General features: G+C 33.3%; 2 protein-coding genes and 1 long non-coding RNA gene across 4 annotated transcripts; 2 read left to right on the forward strand and 1 right to left on the reverse strand.

Moving 5' to 3' along the window:
• Positions 1-643: 643 nt before the first annotated feature.
• Positions 644-10,343, forward strand: LOC107932577 (kinesin-like protein KIN-4A). The gene is made up of 26 exons (XM_016864625.2): positions 644-1,200; positions 1,740-1,886; positions 1,990-2,139; positions 2,306-2,559; positions 3,146-3,333; positions 3,418-3,542; positions 4,045-4,081; positions 4,538-4,629; positions 4,855-4,959; positions 5,052-5,165; positions 5,365-5,458; positions 5,673-5,785; positions 6,166-6,264; positions 6,340-6,453; positions 6,562-6,678; positions 6,777-6,857; positions 7,397-7,468; positions 7,684-7,777; positions 7,852-7,883; positions 8,199-8,296; positions 8,381-8,479; positions 8,572-8,790; positions 8,939-9,101; positions 9,194-9,349; positions 9,430-9,735; positions 9,893-10,343. Exons 1-25 carry the CDS (start codon positions 1,084-1,086, stop codon positions 9,640-9,642), a joined length of 3,093 nt encoding a protein of 1,030 aa, XP_016720114.2. The 5' UTR covers positions 644-1,083; the 3' UTR covers positions 9,643-9,735; positions 9,893-10,343.
• Positions 10,344-11,089: 746 nt separating this feature from the next.
• LOC107932584 (probable inactive receptor kinase At5g67200) lies at positions 11,090-14,239 on the reverse strand. Its single transcript, XM_016864640.2, has 2 exons — positions 12,751-14,239; positions 11,090-11,782 (listed from the first exon to the last, which is right to left on the reverse strand). Exons 1-2 carry the CDS (start codon positions 14,165-14,167, stop codon positions 11,223-11,225), a joined length of 1,977 nt encoding a protein of 658 aa, XP_016720129.2. The 5' UTR covers positions 14,168-14,239; the 3' UTR covers positions 11,090-11,222.
• A 2,579-nt stretch (positions 14,240-16,818) lies between these two features.
• LOC121215288 (uncharacterized) lies at positions 16,819-20,608 on the forward strand. 2 transcript variants are annotated; one of them, XR_005911024.1, is made up of 2 exons: positions 16,819-17,738; positions 18,615-20,608. It is a non-coding gene; the product is annotated as an uncharacterized lncRNA (long non-coding RNA). The 2 variants fall into 2 exon arrangements; XR_005911023.1 differs by having other exon boundaries at positions 20,224-20,608.
• Positions 20,609-22,153: the final 1,545 nt, after the last annotated feature.

A 22,153-nucleotide genomic window follows, 5' to 3' on the forward strand; every position in this document is an offset into this window, starting at 1 on the left:
CTAACGATTTATCGGACCTATTCCATACACGTGTCAAATCAGGAAAAATAATACAACAATTCTGTAAAAAAAATCCGGTGTTTAATTCAAATAAATAAGGAAATTAATGATTTGAATGTTTCAAAATTCAAATTTAAACCGAAAAAATCAAAATTTAGGGGCAAAAAAGGATCTTTTTTGATGAAAACTGCGGCAAACCGCCTTCGACTGTTTGTTAGCGCGTAGATCTCAAAAAGTTATTCGAAATAAAAAAAATCGTCTCAATCGGACAACCGAGCCAAAAGTTATGGCCTTTCAAAGTTTTCCAAGCTAAAAAACATAAACTGTTCATGCCACGTCAGCAAATCGGGTCCTAGCGGGCGCGATTTCCTTCCACGTCAGCAAGTCGCGCTGACGTGGACGCGATTTCTTGGCACGTACCCTGATTTCGCACTGAAGTGGACGCGATTTAGCGGAAAATGGACCATTACGGTAAATAAGTAAATAGTTGGCCCATTTCGATAAATTTTGAAAAAAAAAAGGCTTTTATTGGTAAATTATCCGGCTAATTACCAAAAAACCCCCAAAAGGGTTAAAAAAAACTGTATTTTGGTATTTTTCGCTTTTTCGCGGTATAAAAAGGGAACAAGAGCATGCTGGGGTCGAAAGGCCAATTTGGTAACAAAGAAAAAAAGAACATTTCGTTAAAATTAAATTAAACCAAACGAACGAACGAACACTCACCGGTGGGAAAAAAGTTTAGAAGCAGTGAAGAAGAAGAAAAGATCCCTTCAGCGGTTGTTAATGTCTATATCTTTCATATAACCTCTTCCTTTCCGTTACTCTTTCCCTTTTTATATATACCAAATTCGTTATAACCTTCGCCACCACTCCAACCACCGCCACTTCCACCACTGTCCCCGCCACTTTCTTTTCTTTTTCTTTTTTCAAAATCGTAATCTGTGCTTATTAAGCTTACGGTTGAGATCACTCTGTTTTCAGAGAGATTATTTTTCAAAAAAAAAAAAGAAGGAATCTGAGGCTTTGATATTCAGTTTCTGTGTTTTTGCTTCGGATTCTTTTTATTTGTTATTGTTTTCATAAATGGAAGTAACGGAGAATTGTTCGGTGAAAGTCGCCGTTCATATAAGGCCGTTAATCGCAGATGAACGAACTCAAGGTTGTACCGAATGTGTCACTGTCACTAAAGGAAAGCCTCAGGTACTCTGTTTTTTAGCTAATTTGGAGCATTATTTCTTTTTCTTTTCTTTCTTTTTTTCTAGTTTTCGGCTTTAGTGATTACTTTTCTTTAATTATAACAGTTTTGTTTATTTCAATGATTTTTGTTTAGGATACTGTTTTCTTCATATTTGCATGCAGAGCCTGAATAAAATTTCTTTAGATTTTTTTTTTGGATACCGACGTAAGTGAAGATTGATCGATGAAATTTGTCAGATTACTAAAACATATCATGAAGCTGTAGTTATTTAAGTGTAAAAGGCTTTGGTAAAGTACAGGTTTATTGAGTAGTATTATATATTTATGTATAGTTGGCTCCACTGTATTTAATAAAAAAAAATTTCAGCTGGAAAAACACGGCTAAAGTTAAAGGGGGTAATGCTTAATGGATTTATGATTTAATTATTTTTTAGTTTATTACTTATTACCTGGAATGATTTTTCTTATGTCCTTAGATTTGATGAAAGATAATTGATTTTGAGAAGCAAAGAATAATTTATTATTTTTGGCTCTGGCTGTAGGTGCAAATCGGGACGCATTCCTTTACATTTGATCATGTTTATGGACATGGTGCTTCTCCATCAAGTTCCATGTTCGAAGAATGCGTTGCTCCCCTTGTTGATGGTTTGTTCCCAGGATACAATGCTACTGTACTTGCTTATGGCCAGGTAATAATTTGTTCAATTGATATATGAGACCTACTTTAAGTTAAATAAGCTTTTTGTATGCCTTGGTATTAATGTTCATGATTGATTTATGCAAATTTTGCAGACAGGATCTGGAAAAACATATACCATGGGGACAGCCATCAAAGATGGTTCTGAGACAGGATTGATTCCTCAGGTTATGAATGCACTGTTCAAGAAAATTGAAACACTGAAGCATCAAACAGAATTCCAGCTACATGTTTCCTTCATAGAGGTAAAATTATTTCTTACCAGCTTGAGAATTCAATTGGAATATTTATGGAGTCACTCTAGAATATCTTTAATGAATCGAAAATATAGTTGGGCTATTGGTTTCATTTCTACATATTGCACATCATTTTCGAGGATTAACCTAATTTGTTGATGGTTTGAATATGAAGATCCTGAAAGAAGAAGTGAGGGATTTACTGGATTCTGAACCTGTAAGCAAACCTGTAACTCCTAATGGAAATGCCGCGAAAGTTACAGTTCCAGGAAGGCCACCCATACAAATTCGTGAATCATCAAATGGAGTTATAACACTAGCTGGATCTACTGAAGTTGCAGTCAGTACACTGCAAGAAATGGCTACTTGCCTGGAACAAGGATCAATAAATAGGGCAACCGGGAGCACAAATATGAATAACCAGTCCAGGTAAACCTCTACCTGATTTTTTCCCCCATCACTCTCAAAAGGAATCTTTTATTTTTATTGATCAAAGTTGTTATAAGAAACTTGAAGCATTTTGTTCTTTTCCCACTATTGAGCCGTTATATATTTGTGAGGATGTTACCTAATAGTGAGTTTTATGTCACTGACGAGTTCAAAGAAACTATGGGTAGCACTTCTTCCAAATTTCTAAGCAATCATACTAGAATAAAACAAGATTGTCCTTGCAGGCATTAATCGAATGGGCTGTACAATTAGTTAAAATACTAAGTAACTAGTAAAGGAAGTATTGGTATCCTTACAAATTTGACATTTACAGAGTGTTCTTCTGATAATTAAATTATAATTTCCGATTCCTGAATAGTTATATGGTTCTGTGTGTGTATTTTCCTTTAGATTTCTATAACAACTTTTAGTTGCGAAAAAAATTATTATTCTTTTCCCAAAATTTTTGAGATAAAGTGGTTGAGTGACATACCCTAGTCACTCGAGTAGAATTATTCATTTTGTAACCTACCTGCAAATGTTCATAATTAATGACATGGGCTTCTATTCTGCATGATTTTAATAGTCGGTCCCATGCCATCTTCACAATCACGTTAGAACAAATGCACAAAATCCAATCAGTTTCTGCTGTTAATGACACTTCGGATGAAGATATGGGGGAAGAGTATTTATGCGCAAAGCTCCATTTGGTGGACCTTGCTGGATCTGAACGAGCTAAAAGAACAGGTTCTGATGGTCTTCGGTTGAAAGAAGGTTTGTAAATATATTATAAACTTAAATACATGCTTCCTGAGTGTGATGCTGATTTTAAATGTTCATTTTTATTTTCATGAACAGGTATCCATATTAACAGAGGACTTCTTGCACTTGGAAATGTAATCAGTGCCCTTGGGGATGAGAAAAAGCGTAAAGAAGGTGTGCACGTTCCTTACCGAGACAGTAAACTGACTCGACTCTTGCAGGTAAGATTTATTTTGGGTTGATTCATGCAGCAGTAGTTTGAACGAGTGACATTTAGATAACCAAAAAGTGGCCAGATTTCAAAGTTAATTTTATGGTATTATCTACTGTCTCAATTATCTCTTACTTTTACGAGGACGTCCCAAGCTAAGAACAGTTTCCAACACAATTTAGCGTGATCATTCTGCCATATAGAATTTAGTATGTCAGATGCTTTTTTTAACTCATATGACATTGTTCTCGGTGGACAGTGTACATCATATTATAACATTTCTTTTGCAAAGCTTTAGAGCTATGCTATCCAATCATCTTATTTTCTTTTTGCAACTATATTTATTAAATTGTGGCTGAATATTTATTCCTGTGATTTTTTTTTGAGGAAATTTATTCCTGTGAGTTGATACAGAAGTATCTTGGCTTTTGGTCCATGATATTAAATTAGGAATGTTAAATGAACTATAGAAGTTATATTTAACTTCTTTCTCATTTTTATTTCATTTTCAGGATTCACTTGGTGGAAACAGCAAAACGGTTATGATAGGTAAATCCCTAAACCTAAAGCATACTATATAACCTTGTTTTTAGAAGATATTCTGTATGGATTTACACATATGAAGTCCTGTACACATCTTGATCATGCTATTTCTTACTTAAGATTGCCTTGTCTGCTTGCTTGTTAGGCCAATTATCATTGTTTACTATTTGTCAACCTTACCACCGGTATTAAAATCTAAAATGCAATGATCATATTCATATATTTTATGGGTTATGAATCTTTTCCCTTCCATTGTGTTGATTATATATTCTTGAAAAACCTGTATGTTTCTATTCTGCTTCAGGGTTCCTTTTATCATGTTTTTTCATTCTTGATCTCTCTATTCTGTATCTTGCTTTTGGTAACATGTTAGTGATTATTCCTCAATATCTTGATTTTGGTTGCTTATATTCTTTTGTTCTCTGACTATGTATCATTGTAAATTTTTTATTTCTTTTCCAGCTTGTGTAAGTCCTGCAGACATCAATGCAGAGGAAAGTCTTAATACTCTGAAATATGCTAATCGTGCTCGCAATATCCAGAATAAGCCTGTTGTAAGTTTTCTAGGCTGTTTCTTCTAACTACTTTTGTTGTAATTCTATCCTATATGTGCTACTTCAGAAAATTGTTCAGGTTTTGAGTTCTTATATTCTGATATGAAAAGTATTATTGCCCCTTCTCCCTTTACCTTTTCATTAAGGTTTTGGATCGTATCATTTTTATTAGATCATAGACGATCAGCTTAGGTAACCTGACAGATTTGCATTTTTATTGTACAGGTGAATAGAGATTTAGTATCCAATGAGATGCAAAAAATGCGTCAGCAGCTACAGTACTTACAAGCAGAACTTTGTGCTCGAGGAGGGCCTACTTCAGACATACAGGTATTACCGTTATCTACGAAAGTACTGGATTCTTAATCAATTTTTTCCCTGTGGAGATTTTACAATGACTGCATAAAATATCTCTTAAACAGACTCTCAAAGAAAGGATTACTTGGCTGGAAGCTACTAATGAGGATCTTCGTCGAGAACTTCATGAATACCGCAGCTTACGTGCTGTTGCAGAGTGTTGTGAAACCGGTGCTCAAGTATGTTGATGAATATGTAGTTGCTTTCTATCCCCCTTTTGTTTTTCTCTTTCTTTGCAAATTGGTTAGAGTATGCTTTTAACTGGATCTTATTCCTTGATAATAATTGAATATGTTAATTCGTATTTGTTTCATAACATTCTTACATCAGAATTCTAGCTTGGTTGTTATATAACCATACTTTCATTCTACATCTCAGGAAAGCCATTCATGTTTTGTAAAAATTGATGGACATAAGAGGGTCATTCAAAGTATGGACTTACCTGATTATCAAATGGATGAAGTTCTTTCAGGTAGGCACTATTTCACTTATTTGGTTGAATTGCATAATGTTGGAACTAAAAGGAATTGTCCTTTCACATGAACTTTTCATTTTCAATCTCACCTTGTGTTGTGCTGATGCAATAGACTATATTACTCTATAACATGAAAAATTTCTCTGGATCCTATGCTTCTTCAAAAGATACAGGTGCAATGTTACTAATGGGTAATTGCTGATTTCTGCAGATGACAATCCTGGAGAAATTGATGAAGTAGATAAAGAATTGGAGCACGCACTTCGAAGAAATAACATGGATAGAGAATTGAATGAGTTGAACAAGCGCTTGGAGCAGAAAGAGGTTTCCTTTATGCTTCTTGTTTTTTCTTGCAGACATATAAATTACCAATGAATGGACTGTAGTCTTGAAAGAGCATGTTTATTATTCCAATTGAGATTCATGTTTGACAAGGAAATAAATGTTGATATCTCCTAGGTAGATTTCTTTTTTCATGCTCTAGGCCTCGTGCTAGAGTTCAAAAGAGATCTTCATATTCTGTCTTTTGAATAATTTTTTAAGAAGCATTTGTCCTGCTCAAAAAGCTTTGGAAAGGCACTAACATGCATTTCTAAAAAACATTTTCCTATCTTCTAAATAGACTTATATGTTTCTGGTAGATTACTGGCAGGAACTACATTGATCTTCTCGTGAACTAATTCAGTGCATTACTTCCTGTGCAGTCTGAGATGAAACTTGTTGGAGGAACTGATACTGAAGCACTAAAGCAGCACTTTCAGAAGAAAATCACGGAACTTGAGGAGGAAAAAAGAATTGTGCAGGTAATACGACCTTCAGTTTCTGTAGTTTTATATGCCTTCTGCTCCAATGCTTAATTTTATATGACACAATCCCAGCAAGAAAGAGATCGTTTGTTAGCTGCAGTCGAGAACCGTGCTGCTAATTCTGACTCACAAATTCAAAAGGCGCAAGAGATCAATGTGCAGAAACTAAAAGCGCTTGAGGCACAGGTGACATTATGATATCCAATCAGTGTACTTCTATGAGAAAATATTGTTTTTAACTTCTAACATTTTATTCTATTACTTTTTTGTTTTTTTTCCTCTTTCCAACTTCAGATTTCTGATCTCAAGAAGAAACAGGAAAACCAGGTTGAGCTCTTAAAGCAGAAACAGAGAAGTGATGAAGCAGCAAAACGGTTGCAAGCAGAAATACAGTACATTAAGGCTCAAAAAGTTCGTTTTTACCTGAGTGATATTTCTATGTGTACATCCATGCATTGTAGAATCAAATATCTTATTATTTTTTGAAACATGCCTCCTCTTTTTTGCAGGTTCAGTTACAGCACAAGATAAAACAAGAGGCAGAACAATTTCGACAATGGAAGGCCTATCGTGAAAAAGAGTTGTTGCAGGTGATTCACTTTTCATGAACAAAATATTCTAGTTCCAGCTTCCTTTCTCCTTTCTTTTCATGTATCTTAAATGCAGAAGGGTTCATACCTCAAAAACAGATGTGTTTCATTATGAAATATGGTGAATCAAAAACTTGAGTTAGCAAGCAACTGAGCATGCATTAATTTGACTATTATTATCTAGATTTTATTGAAGTTTATGGTGAACAGGGTACAGTTGTATCACTTGTGCTTCCTTCCAATTCCAATAAAATGTTGCACAACTGTAACAGAGTTAACATCCTCCACTTCAAATCATTATGTTTCTCAATGAAGTACTTTATTATTAGGACCTTCAGTAGGGACATCTTATTAGAATCTTTCTTGTTCACAAATGTTTCCTGCTTATCTAATCTTGCATTGTAATAGACACTAAGAACTATTTTTGTTGGTAAACTTTTCCTTCCAATTCTCTCAAAACTTTGGAAGGTAACTTCTGCCAGTCATGCTTGCGTTTTGTATCCTATGTTTTATTTTGACATTTTACTTTTCTTGAACAGCTTAAAAAAGAGGGAAGGAGGAATGAGTATGAAAGGCATAAGCTCGAAGCCCTGAATCAACGCCAAAAACAGGTAAAGGATCATGACAGACATGATTAATGTTTGATGTTTTATTATTTCCTCGGTGTTTAAAAATGTTGGAATTCTGAGGTGTGATCAGTCAAGTTCCCAAGGGATTTCCCCCCTATATGTGAAACATTGTGACATTCTTTTTAGGCTACTTACACACCACTTAGTTGTCAAGGTTTTATCTGTTCAGTGACCAACCATCAAACTTCCTATTCCAGGTTCTTCAAAGGAAAACAGAAGAGGCGGCAATGGCTACCAAAAGGCTGAAAGAGTTGTTAGAGGCACGGAAATATTCTATACGTGACAACTCAGGTAAATTTACTTTGTGAAATTAATCTATTATTAATTCTTTATCTGATATACTAATTGTTTGTTACCCCTTTCAGTTAATCACAATGGACATACACCAAATGGACAGGTAAATGATGTATGATTAAGCATTTTGTAAGCAAATTTGTTAATCTGGGTCAATAATACCTGATGAAATCTAGTAGCATGTTTATAATCCTAATTCAAAGTGACAGGAGTTCAAACCGTCATTTAAAAAGATATTTTGGTTTTAAAGAGTGAATAAATTAAAATTATGCTTAGTGGTTAGTTTGTATTTTATTTTGCATCTGATCACAAAAGGAACGGACTTTTTTAAGTTATCCTTGAGCTAGGGTTGATTTTGAGTTACTTTAGTTTCATAGCTAATATTGGCTGCTTTTCATTTCGATTTTTGTATCTTTAGAGCAATGAAAAATCTATGCAAAAGTGGCTTGATCATGAGCTAGAAGTAATGGTGAATGTACGTGAAGTTCGTTTTGCGTATGAGAAACAGATCCAAGTGTAAGTTTCTATCGGTTTGCTTCTCTTACGTTCACTTATCCATTATAACCTTTCTGACTGTCTGATGTTTAAATCATTATTTAGGCAAACTGCTCTGACAGAGGAGTTAACCTTATTGAAACAAGTGGATCAGTTGTCTTCAAATGGTGAAATTCCTCACAGAGTAAACAAAGGACATTCTAGGTAACTTATTCTGTATATTCTCTCAAAATATTTTCTGCAAGTATAGTGTAATCAGTAACTATGATGAGCTAATTATGGTTTCCAAAAAGTAGATTGTTATCTATGTCACCAAATGCGAGAAAGGAAAGAATAGCCTCCCTTGAGAACATGCTCAGCATGTCTTCAAATGCACTCACGGCAATGGCTTCACAACTCTCGGAGGCAGAAGAAAGGGAACGTGGGTCGGTTCGTGGGCGGTGGAATCAAGTACGCTCAATAAATGATGCAAAGAACTTGCTTCAATACTTGTTTAACACTACTGGAGAATCAAGGTGCACTTAGTGAAGTCCCAAATCTTTTCCGTTTCATTTTTCTGGTTGAGGTCGCTGCGAGAAACATAAAATTGTGTTTTCTATTTTAAAGGTCATGAAGATTATGTCAAGTTTGAATGTTAATTTCCGTGGTAAACTGTATGAACAGGTGCCACTTGCGGGAGAAAGATTTGGAAATTAAGGACCTCAAACAGCAATTAAAGGATCTCACAGCTCTATTATGGCAAAGTGAGGCACAGAAAAAAGAGCTTGTGAAGGAGCAAATGATGAGGGAGCAAGCTGTTGCTATTGCCTTAGCTACATCAGCTTCGGTGAGATTATCATATCTGCTGTCACCCGTTTTTTTTATGTTTAATGCATTTTTATTTTCTATTCCCATTTTTTAATAAATGGATTTCCACAGGGGAACTCTCGCAGTTCGTCTAAGCACTTTGCCGATGATTTGAGTGGTCCTCTTTCACCAGTGTCACTGCCAGCCCCTAAGCAACTAAAATTTACCCCTGGGTTTGTTAATGTATCTGTTAGAGACTCAGCAGCATTTCTAGATCAAACACGAAAGGTAAATTATCTCTGCTCGATTCAGTCTCGAGATTATTGTCTTTCTGCTCGATCATGAAATTAAAAATATTATCCATACAGATGGTACCAGTAGGACATTTATCAATGATGAAATTGACAACCAAGGGACAAACCGGAAAACTCTGGAGGTGGAAGAGAAGTCATCACCAATGGCTTCTTCAATTTAGATGGAAATGGCAGAAACCATGGAAACTATCAGAATGGATCAAACACAGCGACGAAACCATCATGAGATCAAAGCCTCGTGCACTTGCTCTAACTGACCGGATATGATAAAAGCTTACATTCACCACCTTCTTCGTCATGTATATATACATCTTGACTGTCATAATGGCTCTCCACGGCTTACCAAGAAAATAAACCCAGGTAATCCCCATTTGTTGTTTAATTCTCTGTTCACACAATAATAAACATCGAAAATTTTTGTTGCTTTTCCGACCACCGAGTGTAAACACCCAACAAAACCATGCAATTGAAAATTTTCGGATTTCGTATATAATTCTTTGATCTTCCATCAATGCAGGCATGTTGTAAATAGGGAAGAGGTTGGTCTTCCTGGATGTGTCTAAACAATGAAGCTTATGCAACCGTAGTGTGATGGTAAAGGACTTTTGTGATTTCATTCATATATTTTTCCATTGTTTGTAGTTTTCACTGCTTTATTTGTTTATTCTTTATCATGAAAAATGGAATGTCTTTTTTGTACGATTGATCGAATTTTTATTTTTTCTGTGTATAATAGTTACAGCATTTTTATTATGTGCCAAGTGTTAAAAAGGTTTATAGAAGTTTAACACTTTGACATGTACGTTTATTTGTGTCTAATTAGCTTTCTTTTTTCAGTGTTTAGTTGTTTTTCAAATGTCGTGTAATTGTGTTGTATCTGAGTGTTATTAGATCAAAGAACCAGATTGTTGCTGATTTCAGTAATTCTGGATTACAAAGCACCTTATTAATGACATCTTTTTTTAGCATATAAATCTTATTACCATTTAATTTATTTATTTGCAACTAAATTGCTCGCTTACTATAATAAAAGAAATTAGTCCAATCAAGTATTTTTAATTAAGTTTTTCAAAATTGGATTAAGAATTGAATTAGTCAAGCCATCAGGATCGATTCTCAATTCAATCGTTCTAACAGTTTTCTCTAGATTGCTATTTTGATGGTAACTTGTTTGATTGGTTTGTTCAATCTAATTTAAACAACATTACTTTTAACTGCAAAAAAAAATCAAAATAGATTATAACACATTAATTATGCAAGTAAAAATAATGTAATAAATTTATAAAAAAATTAACATAAAATCGTATTTTAAAAAAAAACTAGATTATGACATGTTTGTGATGCAAGTAAAAAAATTAATGAAACAAATTTATATAAAAAAAAAAAGATATGACAACTTATGTAAATTTAATTGGTATAATAACAATTTAATTTTTTTTGAAGGCAATGGCGTAAAAAGGGTATTTCCTTTTATATAATCAAGGGATAATTTAAAATTAAATTCAAACTCTTATTCTTCACAAATTAATGCGAATTTAAGTTCACATTTTGTTTTTGAATTTATAAAAGGCAAAAACATATAAATATTCTTAAAATAACATCTCTTATTTTGTAAAAGAAAAAAATTAGTAATTAATAATTAAATTGATATGAAATTAACTCAATTAACCCTAGTATAGATATGAAAAATTGCTAATAAAGCCTTTCGTAGACATGGTATAATCTTACCTCACGTATAATAATAGATAACATTGGATCGTCATATACAAAAACCTTGAATACCAACCACACAATAAAATCCAATTTGCTTCCCTTCTTTGAAACATGCATAATTTTTTATGCATTTGCTATGAATGTCCATAAGATGCCCTATCCTCCATCATTGCACTCTCTTTTATCTCTTGTATCATCTTCAACGCTTGCCACATCGCTGGCCTCTGCTCCGGCGACGTTAAGCTACAAACACTAGCAACTTCAGTCAACATCCCAAGCCGACGATATTCCCCTACATCATCTTCTCGTATCGTTCTAACCCATTCCAACAAGTCATGGGGCACGAGCACTGGATGTTGCGAGGGATGTTTACCTGTCAATAGCTCGAGTAAGAAGACGCCGAAAGCGTAAACGTCGGATTTGGGAGTGAGCTTGCGGTTGGATTTTCGAATCTCGGGAGCTTTATAGGCTAAAGAATCGGGATCTTCGGTTGAAGAAGAGTCTGCGAGGACAGCGAGGCAATAGTCGGTAAGGCAGGCTTCAAAATCGGTCCCGAGGAGCACGTTGGTGGATTTCAAGTTGCCGTGGACGAGCCTTGATGCTTGGTGGATGTAAGCAAGGCCTTGTGCTACATCTTCAGCTATCTTTAAACATGATGTCCAATGAAGTGGCTTTGCCCTTGTGGATCTTGAACCTGTTCATATTATAATCCCACATCAGTTATAAGCAATGAAAGTATATTAATAGCATCCAATGATCCCAAATTCAACTTTTCTTTTCAGAACTAAAGTATCCTTCATGTCCGTCCATGGAGATTAATTCTTTAAAGTGTACGTAACTACTCCTCCTAACAATATTATCTCTTAACGTTTGAACTCAAATTCTCTTGCTGAAAATACAATATGAATTTCCATTGTATCCAACACTAGTTAATCTCAACTTCAACTTTCGAACTTTCTAATAATTCAAAGTAGTAAGTAAGCAAATTTGGGTCATTCAGGGCATAGGGTTTAGAATGGATGCAGGTCTAACTCAAAGTTGAATTGTCGACTTTCTATGATCAAATTAAAAAACGAGTTAGACTTAATTGTCTAAACTAAATTTGATCATAAAGAAATTGAAAACTCAAAACTAGAGTTACCCCGAACCTAACCTAACTAGAATTCAAAACCATTCAAACCCAAAAATGACTTCAATAAACGACCTGAATTGACCCAAAAATCTGAAATCATATAACTCTAAAACCTGAATCACTCAACCCAAACTTGAAATTGGATCAAACAAAAATAACTTGAAAGTTTTAGTATTTAAATTGATGCTATCCAAATTAATCCAACAAGATTTGCCCAATTGAGATGTCTAGTTTGAGGACAATAATGTTCTAAAAGCTGCCAACTTTCTTTCTCAATATTTCCACTACTTTTTCCTCAATTCATACAGAATCCAATGTGTATAAGTCCATAGCATTACCCCACCATTAATCAAAACATCAACGTGTAAACAAAGGCCCCATTTTGATTATCTTTCACATATTAACCCCCCAATAGAAAACCCTGCACCATCAACATTAACTCAATGGGAAACTCGGCCATAACTCACTGAGTAAACCCCAAGTCCTAAAACTTACAAACAAAAAAGAAAAAGAGTGAAATAAAATCTTACCATGAACAAGATTGAAAACACTTCCATTGGGTTGATAATCATAGATCACAAGTCTTTCACCTTTGGCTTGAAAATAAGCTCTAAGGGGCACTAAATTGGGATGTACCAACCCACCAACAGCCTCCATATGTTGTTCAAAAGCTTCACCGCCGGTCACCGCTGTTCTGCCAGCGTCCAATCTCTTCACCGTCAAAATCAATTGCCGATCAACCACTGCCTTATACGTAGTTGCCATTGTACCTCTCCCTAATAACTCGGCTGAAGCTCTCATTAACTGTTCTAAACTATAACCTTCAACTTCACCACCGACGAACACTAAATTCCCACTCTTTTTCAGCCTTTGAATTTCCGGCATCATTGTCTTCCTCTCCGGTGGTTCTCCGATATGGGTTCTCGAGTTTCCGGCATTTGAGTTTGTTACTTCCGGTGAAGCTATCGTTGTTGGCTTTGTCCCTTTCGAGTCCACTCTTTGTTTTTTAACCACAGCTAAAGCTAACAATACTGAAAATAAGATTAAAGCAATGCCGATGGTAAACCCAAGGACCACCCCAGTTCTCCGGTGACTCTTCTTCGGCGAAGAAGGCGGTGAAAGAACCATAACCCCACCGCCGCCGCCGCTTCGGGCCTCCGCACTTTGACCTAACGGACCGGATGCTGAAGGAGAACCGAAAAAAGGAGCACGAGAAGCACAAGCTTTATTGATAATCTCCCCACATAAATCAGGGTTCAATGAAAACGCCGTCGTATTGAACTTCGATAAAGTAGGTGTCACTGGTATTTTCCCGGTCAGATTGTTGCCGGAAACATTGAAAATGAGTAGAAAAGATTGGTTCAACGCCGGGACTGGTCCGTCAAATCGGTTCCATTCAAGCCGAAGGACATTCAACCGTTCCAAAGCAGTTAAATTAGCCGGAATCGGACCGGCTAACTCATTATAAGAAAGATCAAGAGAAGTTATCCTACGAAGTGACAAGATCGACGGTGGGAAAGCACCGGAAAAATTATTACGACCTAAAAACAAGGATTTAAGGTTGTAAAGAGAGGACAAGTCAGGGATAGGACCTGAAAGTGAGTTGTTTCGTAAGCTAAGGACCCGAAGCTGGTCAAGCTTTGAGAGTGAGTTGGCGGGAAAAACACCACGTAGGGCGGCGTTTTGGAGGATGTAACGGACAACACGGCCTTGGGCACATTTAACGCCACGCCATTGACAATAATCGAAGCGCTCATTGAGAGCGTAAAGCAACTTGTTATCGAGGTCAGCTTTGGATTTGAAAGAGAGGATCGAAACGGCGTCGGTGGAGAAGAGTAAACTGGTTTGTGGAGGGTAAGTTATAACAGGCCTAGAAAAACAGGGTATTGAAACCCAGATGAAGAAGAAGAAGAGATGAAGTACAGGTTTGAACTTTGTTTTTGGCATTTTTTTTGGTAAAAAAATTTGAACTTTTTTTTTCTTTTTTGAAAGTTTGAAGCTTTTGATTATTATTTTTATAGTCTGCATTTTGTTTTAATTGATTGTGAGAAATGGAGAAGAAAGAGTCACGTGACTCAGACAAAACATCATTCTTTAGCTACCCCACTCAACAGCGCGTGACTGCTTCACTTCATTTTTTTTTCCTCTCACTACTAAATTGGAGACTATACCCGAGAGGTCCCTCTATTATAGTAACCTGATCAAATTAGTCCTTTTACTATTAAATGGATCAATCTAGTCCTCGTGCTATTAAAAAGAATCTAATCATGCCAAGTTGGAATATTTTTAACATTTAATTTTTTTAAAATAGCGTTTAATATTTAACAACATTGATATTTTTTTAAATTTTTTTATGGTTCTGGAAATGAAATCTTTTGTTTGGAATTGAATTGCAATTCAAAAATAATTTTACAAAACATTTTTTATACCATAATGTTAACTTTGTTAAGATTTGGACTTATTTGATTCTTTTTAACAGTACAATGACTAAATTAATCAATTTAATAATAAAGGGACTAATTTGATCTAATTCTTATAATACAGGGACCTTCTAGGTATTTTAACCGTATTGAATTACTTTTTGGATATATACTTTATTAGTGAAACGACCCCTAAATTATATTTTGGATATCAAATAGGCACTTGAAGTTGTTTTGTTAAAACTAGTCCCTAAAGTTGTTTTGTTATATGAACGAATCTGGACAAAATTTGAGTCTCATTTTTCAGGATAAAAATGAGCTTGAGCAAACATAAATGTACTAATATTGTAAATAAATCAAATCAAAACCGATTTAACTCGGCTCATAAATATCTCATCTTGTAGGAAATTTCATGTTAATTTGCTGAATTAGTAATAAATTCTTTCTTTTAAGAAAATAAATTCTCTTATTTTATATCCAAAAGTCAAATTGAATGAATAAAAAAAACAGTTAGACTGCCTAATATGTACTTAATTTTATGTTTCATCCACAAAATAAATAGTCCCATAAATAAAAGAAGAAAATACTATTACTATAAGATACCAAATAGGGTAAAAGTATAATGAAGATCCTTATATTAGGAGTCAGATTGCATTTTACCTCTTTCACTCAAAAAATAAGTAAATTAAATCAAAGAGCAAATTAATTATTTCTGTTAAAAAATTATATTTTGATTATATTTTGATTATATCAAAGAGCAAGTTAATGTAATGATAAAATTATATTTTGATTCTTATAAAAAAATAAAATTTTAGTTTAATCCCTTCACAAATTCTTAAATAATAATTAATGTAATGATAAAATTACATTAACCTCTTCAAAAATTTATAATTTAAATTTTATAAAATAAATTTCTATTTTCTTCCTTCAACATCACTAACATTTACCTAAGGAGATAATGTTAAGGATGAAGGTTTATTCTAATTTCTTTAGCATCCCCTCTCTCTCTCTCTCTCTCCATATTAGATTGGAAATTTGACCTTTGATTAAAAAAATAAAATGAAATTTTGAGAAAAGAGAGAGAGAGAGAGATTAATCTTAAATTATAAAAGGTTTAAGGGCGTAAAAAGCTCTTAAAATTTTTTAATTAAGTCTTTTTTATTTAATTGGGTACTTAAACTTTTAAAATACATCAAAAAGATTCTCAAACTTTTTCAAAAAAAAGTAATTAAGCTCCTGCTTTTTTATGCACTCAATTGCTAAAATGCATAAAAAAGATCATTTTACTGTAAACTTTAACAGTTGACCGTTAAAGTTAACTGCCCCTAACTTTTTCAGTTAAAGTCACCTCGTCTCACCACACATTTGACAAAAAAATCATAAAATATAAAAATCAATAAAAGTTATAAAAATTATTAAAATTTAATAAAAATATAATAAAATATTTAAAATTTACTAATAATAGAAAAATATAAAAATAGTAAAAAAATCATAAAAAATTATAAAAAGTATAAAAAAAGATCCTTTAACCGTTAACTTTAACTATTGACCGTTAAAGTTAACAATTCCCATGTCACAACACAGCGTGACATGTGGCGAAAAATGATAAAAAAATAAAAATCAATAAAAATATACAACTTTATAAAATTATATTGTTTTTCTATATTTCTATATATTATATAATTTTTTACGATTTTTATAAAAATATACAACTTTTTTATGTTTTTTTACGATTTTTATAATCTTTTTCTAAATTTTAATAAAAATTAAATATTTCTTATTTTTTATTAAAATTTAATAAATTTAGTAAATTTTAATGATTTTTATTTTTTTATCATTTTTTGCCACATGTCACGCCATAGTTGTTACACATGGTGACTTTAACTGAAAAAAATATAGGGGCGTAACAATTAACCGTTAAAGTTAACGATTAAAGTGTTTTTTTGATGCATTTTGGCAATTGAGTGCAAAAAAAGATAAGGACTTAATTTGTAACACCATAAACTCAGCCTAAATATTATGGCCAAATCTGACGTTAAATGAATGACGTTAAATGAATGAAAATTTGATTTTCGTGTATCTTGAAACTCGACGCAAACTCTTAAAATCTCGTATTAAAAACATATTTGTATCTATCTATTTATTTGAAAGCGATGTTTGATTATATTTTTTAAAACGTACAGCATGTTTGGTTGGGGGAATCGATATGCATTCCCCCAATTCCCCGGGCCCACCACCAAACGGGCGTTTGGTTGGGTGTAATAACATTACACCCCGATTCCCTTCCGCCCCTATTACCCCATTGGCTGTAACAGCCATTCCCCACCGAAAGCGCCGAATAGGGATTCCCCCAATTCTCATTTTCTTTTCCGTTTTCTGCCCTTCATCCTCTCCGATGTTTCCCTTCCATCGATTTCTGCTTCTTCTTCTGGTACATTTCTTTTCTTCTTACGTTTCTTTTCTTTTCTCCATTTTATCAACAACGAAAAATGCTCACACTCTTTCCCTGTTTTTCTTTTCTTTTCTGTAAAATCGATTTAGTTTTGCTTTTGCCAAAATCTGGAATATTTGTTTTTGTTCTCCTAATTTTGATTCGTTTCTAGCATTTTCCATTCGACTTTTCTTTGTATTGCATGTTCGATTGAACAAATGAAATTTTTTTCAATGTGGTTCTATTATTTGCTTATTCTATTGCATGTTTGTCTGATTCTATTGTTTTCCGAATGGCTTGTGATTTCGACTAGCTGAGTTCTGTTTATTTGCATTTCTTGAAATTTGTTGGAGTTCATGTATTGGTTTCTGTTAATTTAAAATTTGTTTGCACAAAAGATGAAGGCTTTATGCTGAGAAATGTTAACTATGTTTTCTGTTAATTTAAAATTTGTTTTCTGTCAATTTTAGTTTTAAAATGATTTCTTGCAATAAATGAGGATTGATAACCATAGTATCTGAAAGTTGTATGTGTGCTTGAGTCCATTTTGAGGAAAAAGGAAGATAAAGATTTCTTAGTTGTGGCTTCTTACTTTACCGAGAACAAATAAGTTGTTTTGAGATGTTCTGAGTCTCCTCAAGCTTCCCTCAGAGAAAAGGCTAACAAGGTAAATATCTCAGTCAACCCTCTATTTTACTTTTAATCAAAAAGATGAAAATATCATTTTTGTTATGCTTTAATGCTAGCCCAGGGCATTGTTTTTTATGGCATGCTTGTAGGTTCTTTCTCATTTCCCCTTTTGTTTTATGTAGCAACTACAGTAAGCTCTCGTTCTGTAAACTAATGTCATGGGAAATAAAGGAAAATTGAACTAACTTATGCTTAAGAACTTGCTTTTAGCGATATGGAATATATATTTTTTTTTGAGGTTCACTTGAAATGTTATTTGTATTTTGGTTTCATGATAAGTGTAGGAAGGCCAATTGAGTTACCATCCTGTTTGAGTTAATTAAGGTATTGCATTTATTGATGGCATATTTATGCAAATCTAATGTGTTGTTTGTTGGTGCTTCTTTTAACTAATATTAATTAAAAAATCTAGGAAACTACTATTATCTATTAATTAAATTTTGGTTGCTGCTTCATTTTTTCCCCTTAAACATCAGTTCAGAGAATTAAGACCCTTCATTTTGATCAGTCTTTTGTTTCCTCTCCATTATTATTTGAGGACAGTTCCATCTCTACCTTTTCCTTGAACCTACAGATTGAAATATTTTAATATGGCTCTCAATTGATGTCACATTATGTTAAAGTTCCCTTGTTTTGGTTTCTCTTCAGCAAGATGACAGTAATCATGATCTTCATATGATATTGTACTTCAATATTTATTGCTTTAAATGTTATGATCTATAGTGCTCTCTGACTTTAAAAAGTTATTATTTACACTGAATACTAATTTAACGCTGGTAGGATACAATTTACTAAGTTAATGAAATAGATGCCACAGTTGATATATATATATATATATTTGCTTATTAAACAGGTATTAGTCCTTTTGAATGGGGAACAACCTGGTGGTTTGGCAAGTACTTTAGAAAAGTTTTTGAAAGCTAAGACCACACTTGTTCAAATGCCTGACCTGATCGACACTGGTGATCCAGATGATTACAATAGACTAGATAGTTCCACAAAAGATCAAAATGATCAAAATACTGCAGTACGGACAGTAACACCTCTTATTGATGACTTACTAGGAGATGCTATTAGTACTAATCTCAGCACCAGTGAACTTGATGCGGTCGTTGAAAGCACCCCAAATATCCTATCCCTAATAAATAATGAAAAAGAATAGTAAAAGGGAAGTAGGGTCAAATCCTCAGGGACTGGACTTGCAAAATATCTTGTTCCGTGAAATCCCAGGCAGAATCTTGCCCAAAAAAACTTGGGTTCCTGAAAAAAATAAAAAAAATAACAAAATTAAACATTTGGATTTGAAAACGAAAAATAAAATAAAAACAAATTTAAAAATATTGAATCGAAAATTAGAGAAATTAAAAGTAGAGTTGAGAGAAAGGAAATTCTTATGGGAGATTCCAGCCTCCAGTTGTCTCGTTCCGCCTTGGGTTCAATCCTCGGCTTTTAGATGATCCTTCCCAACTTGAATAAGCCAGTTATAGTGGAAGAGGACGCCTACGACCACCAGTTCCAAGGATTTAGACTTACGATTTGGTAGAACCTGACTCTAGCCAACAATCGCTTCTGTGGGATCGTCTTATGTTAGATCAACGCTTCTCAATGGCGAATCCCACGCCATTTTGTCTCTTGGGCTCGCCAACCTCTGACGCAGTAAGCTAACAAACCGACTGTGCAACCTTCCCAAAACATACAAAGCGACCGCCTTTGCATACGTTGAAAAGCTTACTTTTTAAGGGACATGGATAGAAGTGTCAACCCCGTAGTGCGGAGAAACAATGAATACTCGTTGAGATAGCTAAGTACGGATTCTAAGCCTCATGAACCCTTTTGGGGATTTTCGACAACCTTTAGCTAGATGGGTTTAGTGGCTCATGGTTGGGGTAGAAAAGAAAATAAATAAAATAAAAATGGAAATTTTATTGAAAGGAAATATGAGAAGAACAAAAGCCTAGACTTTTGGGGAGAGAGTGTTTTCAGAAAAAGATGGGATCCTCTTTTGAGTCACTTCACCCCCTATTTATAGTGCTAGGGGAGATAGTCTAATCCTACTTAAATTCCTAAAAGATAAATACATTTAATTAAAGATAAATAAAGATAAAATAAAATCCTAAAAATAATCCTTAATAATTATCTCAATATTAATTATCCTAATATAATTAAAATAGAGTTTAATAGAATAAAATCTCTTCTTTTTGTATTTCAACCCTTGTGTCCTCCATGCTTGCACTTTTGACACCAACTTTTCTTTGTGTCACACATTGGCCCATTTTATCTCTAAATTTATGCTTTTGCCCCTTAATTTTACTTTTGCCTCAAATTTAGTCCCTATGAGATAAAAGATCATAAATAGCTCAAATTAGCAGGATCAGACTCAGAATAAATACATAATTAATATATAAAAATACGTTATTTTAGAGTGTTATCAGAATTGAAAAATGATGATGATCCCTTTGCAGATGTCTCATTTCACACTATTAAGGGAAGAAAAAATGTGGATGATCTCTTCTCTGGGATGAGTGTAGATGACAAGTCAGCTATGAGTGATAATTGTATGACGTGCATGCCCATTTTTTGCATGGAACACTTTTAATTTAATGAACAATGAGACAAGGAACATGAACGACCGTTTATGTTAATTTGTGGTTTGCCATTTTTAGAGACCATGTGGGTTGGCGGGGTGCACTAACTCCTTTTATCAATTTCGTCTTAAGCACGTGTTTCACGTTTTAAGTGAAAGGTTGTGTGTGCTCTTTTTTTTTTCGAGCTGGAAGTTTTCCTATTTATGGAAGTACTTAGATCAGTAAAGAAAAATTATATACAGAAGTAGATTTAAAGAAACAATATGCTGCTCAAATCCATGTTGGTTGAAATGCTGTTATATCATGAATTCCTTCCATGTTTTTGTTCATTGTTCACTATGCTTTTCATTAGCTTGGCTTATGGGCTCTTTTAATTCTATTAATATTTGAAAGAGTTGCTATATAGTTTAGATTTAGCCTTGGTAGTTAGATATCTCTATCTATTATCTAATACTAGAGAGTGGTAAATATAAAAAGGGAAAGTTCCATATTTTTTGGCTTGGATGCTTATTATTGTTCAGAATTCTTGTGTTGATGTTTGGCTGCCATATTCTTCCATTGCAAGAAGATCATTGGGGTTAAACATGGTGGAATATTAGGTTTCTTGTTGATTGTTTTGCCACTTTTAGAGACATTCTGTTAGATTGCCTAATTTCCAGTTCATCCATTGGCTTTTTTCTTTTCTTTTTTTAGCTTATGTGGTTGCGTAACTTCCATTGTTATGTTTCAAAGCAAACCAGAAAACTTGGCCTGCCTCTACCTATCTTCCATTGTTATGTTAAGTAATACTTTTGTTTAGCATTATGTTAAATAACATCCATGCAATATATAAACAAACATAATTAATAAACATCTTAATAAATCTAATCCATTAACATTATTTACTTTTAAATAATCTTATTATTATTATTATTATTGACTAAGGTTAAAAGTATTTTAACCTTACGCGCATAATTAGGATTATTTACTTTTAAATAATTTTAATAATCTTATTAAATATAATTTAATAAAAATATAATTTAATAACATTCTTAATATAATTCTTAAGTTATTTATTACTTCTAATATTTTGTTTTTTATTGTAGAATAATTAAATTATTTATTTCATTAATGACATTTTAGTACATTAAATATGTATTGCAGTTTAAAAATAATAAAGTAGATTATATATTTTTTTATAGTATTATATATTTTAATTTTTTAATTCATATAATAATTATATTAAGAATGTTATTAAATTATATTTTTGTTAAATTATATTTAATAATAATTATGTTAAAATATGATTAAATTATTTATTATTTTTATTAAATTATTTTCAGTAATAATCTTATTAAAATTTAATAACAATAACAATAATCATCAACCTAAAAAAATTATGCTAAGGGTATTCTAGTCATTTTAGTTTTTTTCCTTATGCTATTACAACATCGTTCCATTCAACCAAACACAAAAATACCATTATAGTTCTATTCCATTCCATTCAACCAAACAATTGAATTACTATTACAGCTCTATTCCATTACAGCGAACCAAATGTGCCCTTATAGTTTTGTAGCTGAAACATTTAGAAAGATGTATGTCGAAACCATTTTTAATTTTGAAAAGCGGGGATCGACTTTGAAAACGGAAATGGGAGTCGCCACCGATATTTTATTGAGGTGTGATCAGATCACCTCTTAAATAATTTTAGGTCTGTGAATTTTGAGAAAATAGGTTCGTGAATCGGTTACGCACGAGGAAGGGTTAGCACCCTCGTAACGCCCAAAATTGGTACCGAATTGATTGCTTAATGTCTTAAATCGAA

The sequence above is a fragment of the Gossypium hirsutum genome, chromosome D03, assembly GCF_007990345.1.
Source record: "Gossypium hirsutum isolate 1008001.06 chromosome D03, Gossypium_hirsutum_v2.1, whole genome shotgun sequence".
Classification (NCBI taxonomy): domain Eukaryota; kingdom Viridiplantae; phylum Streptophyta; class Magnoliopsida; order Malvales; family Malvaceae; genus Gossypium; species Gossypium hirsutum.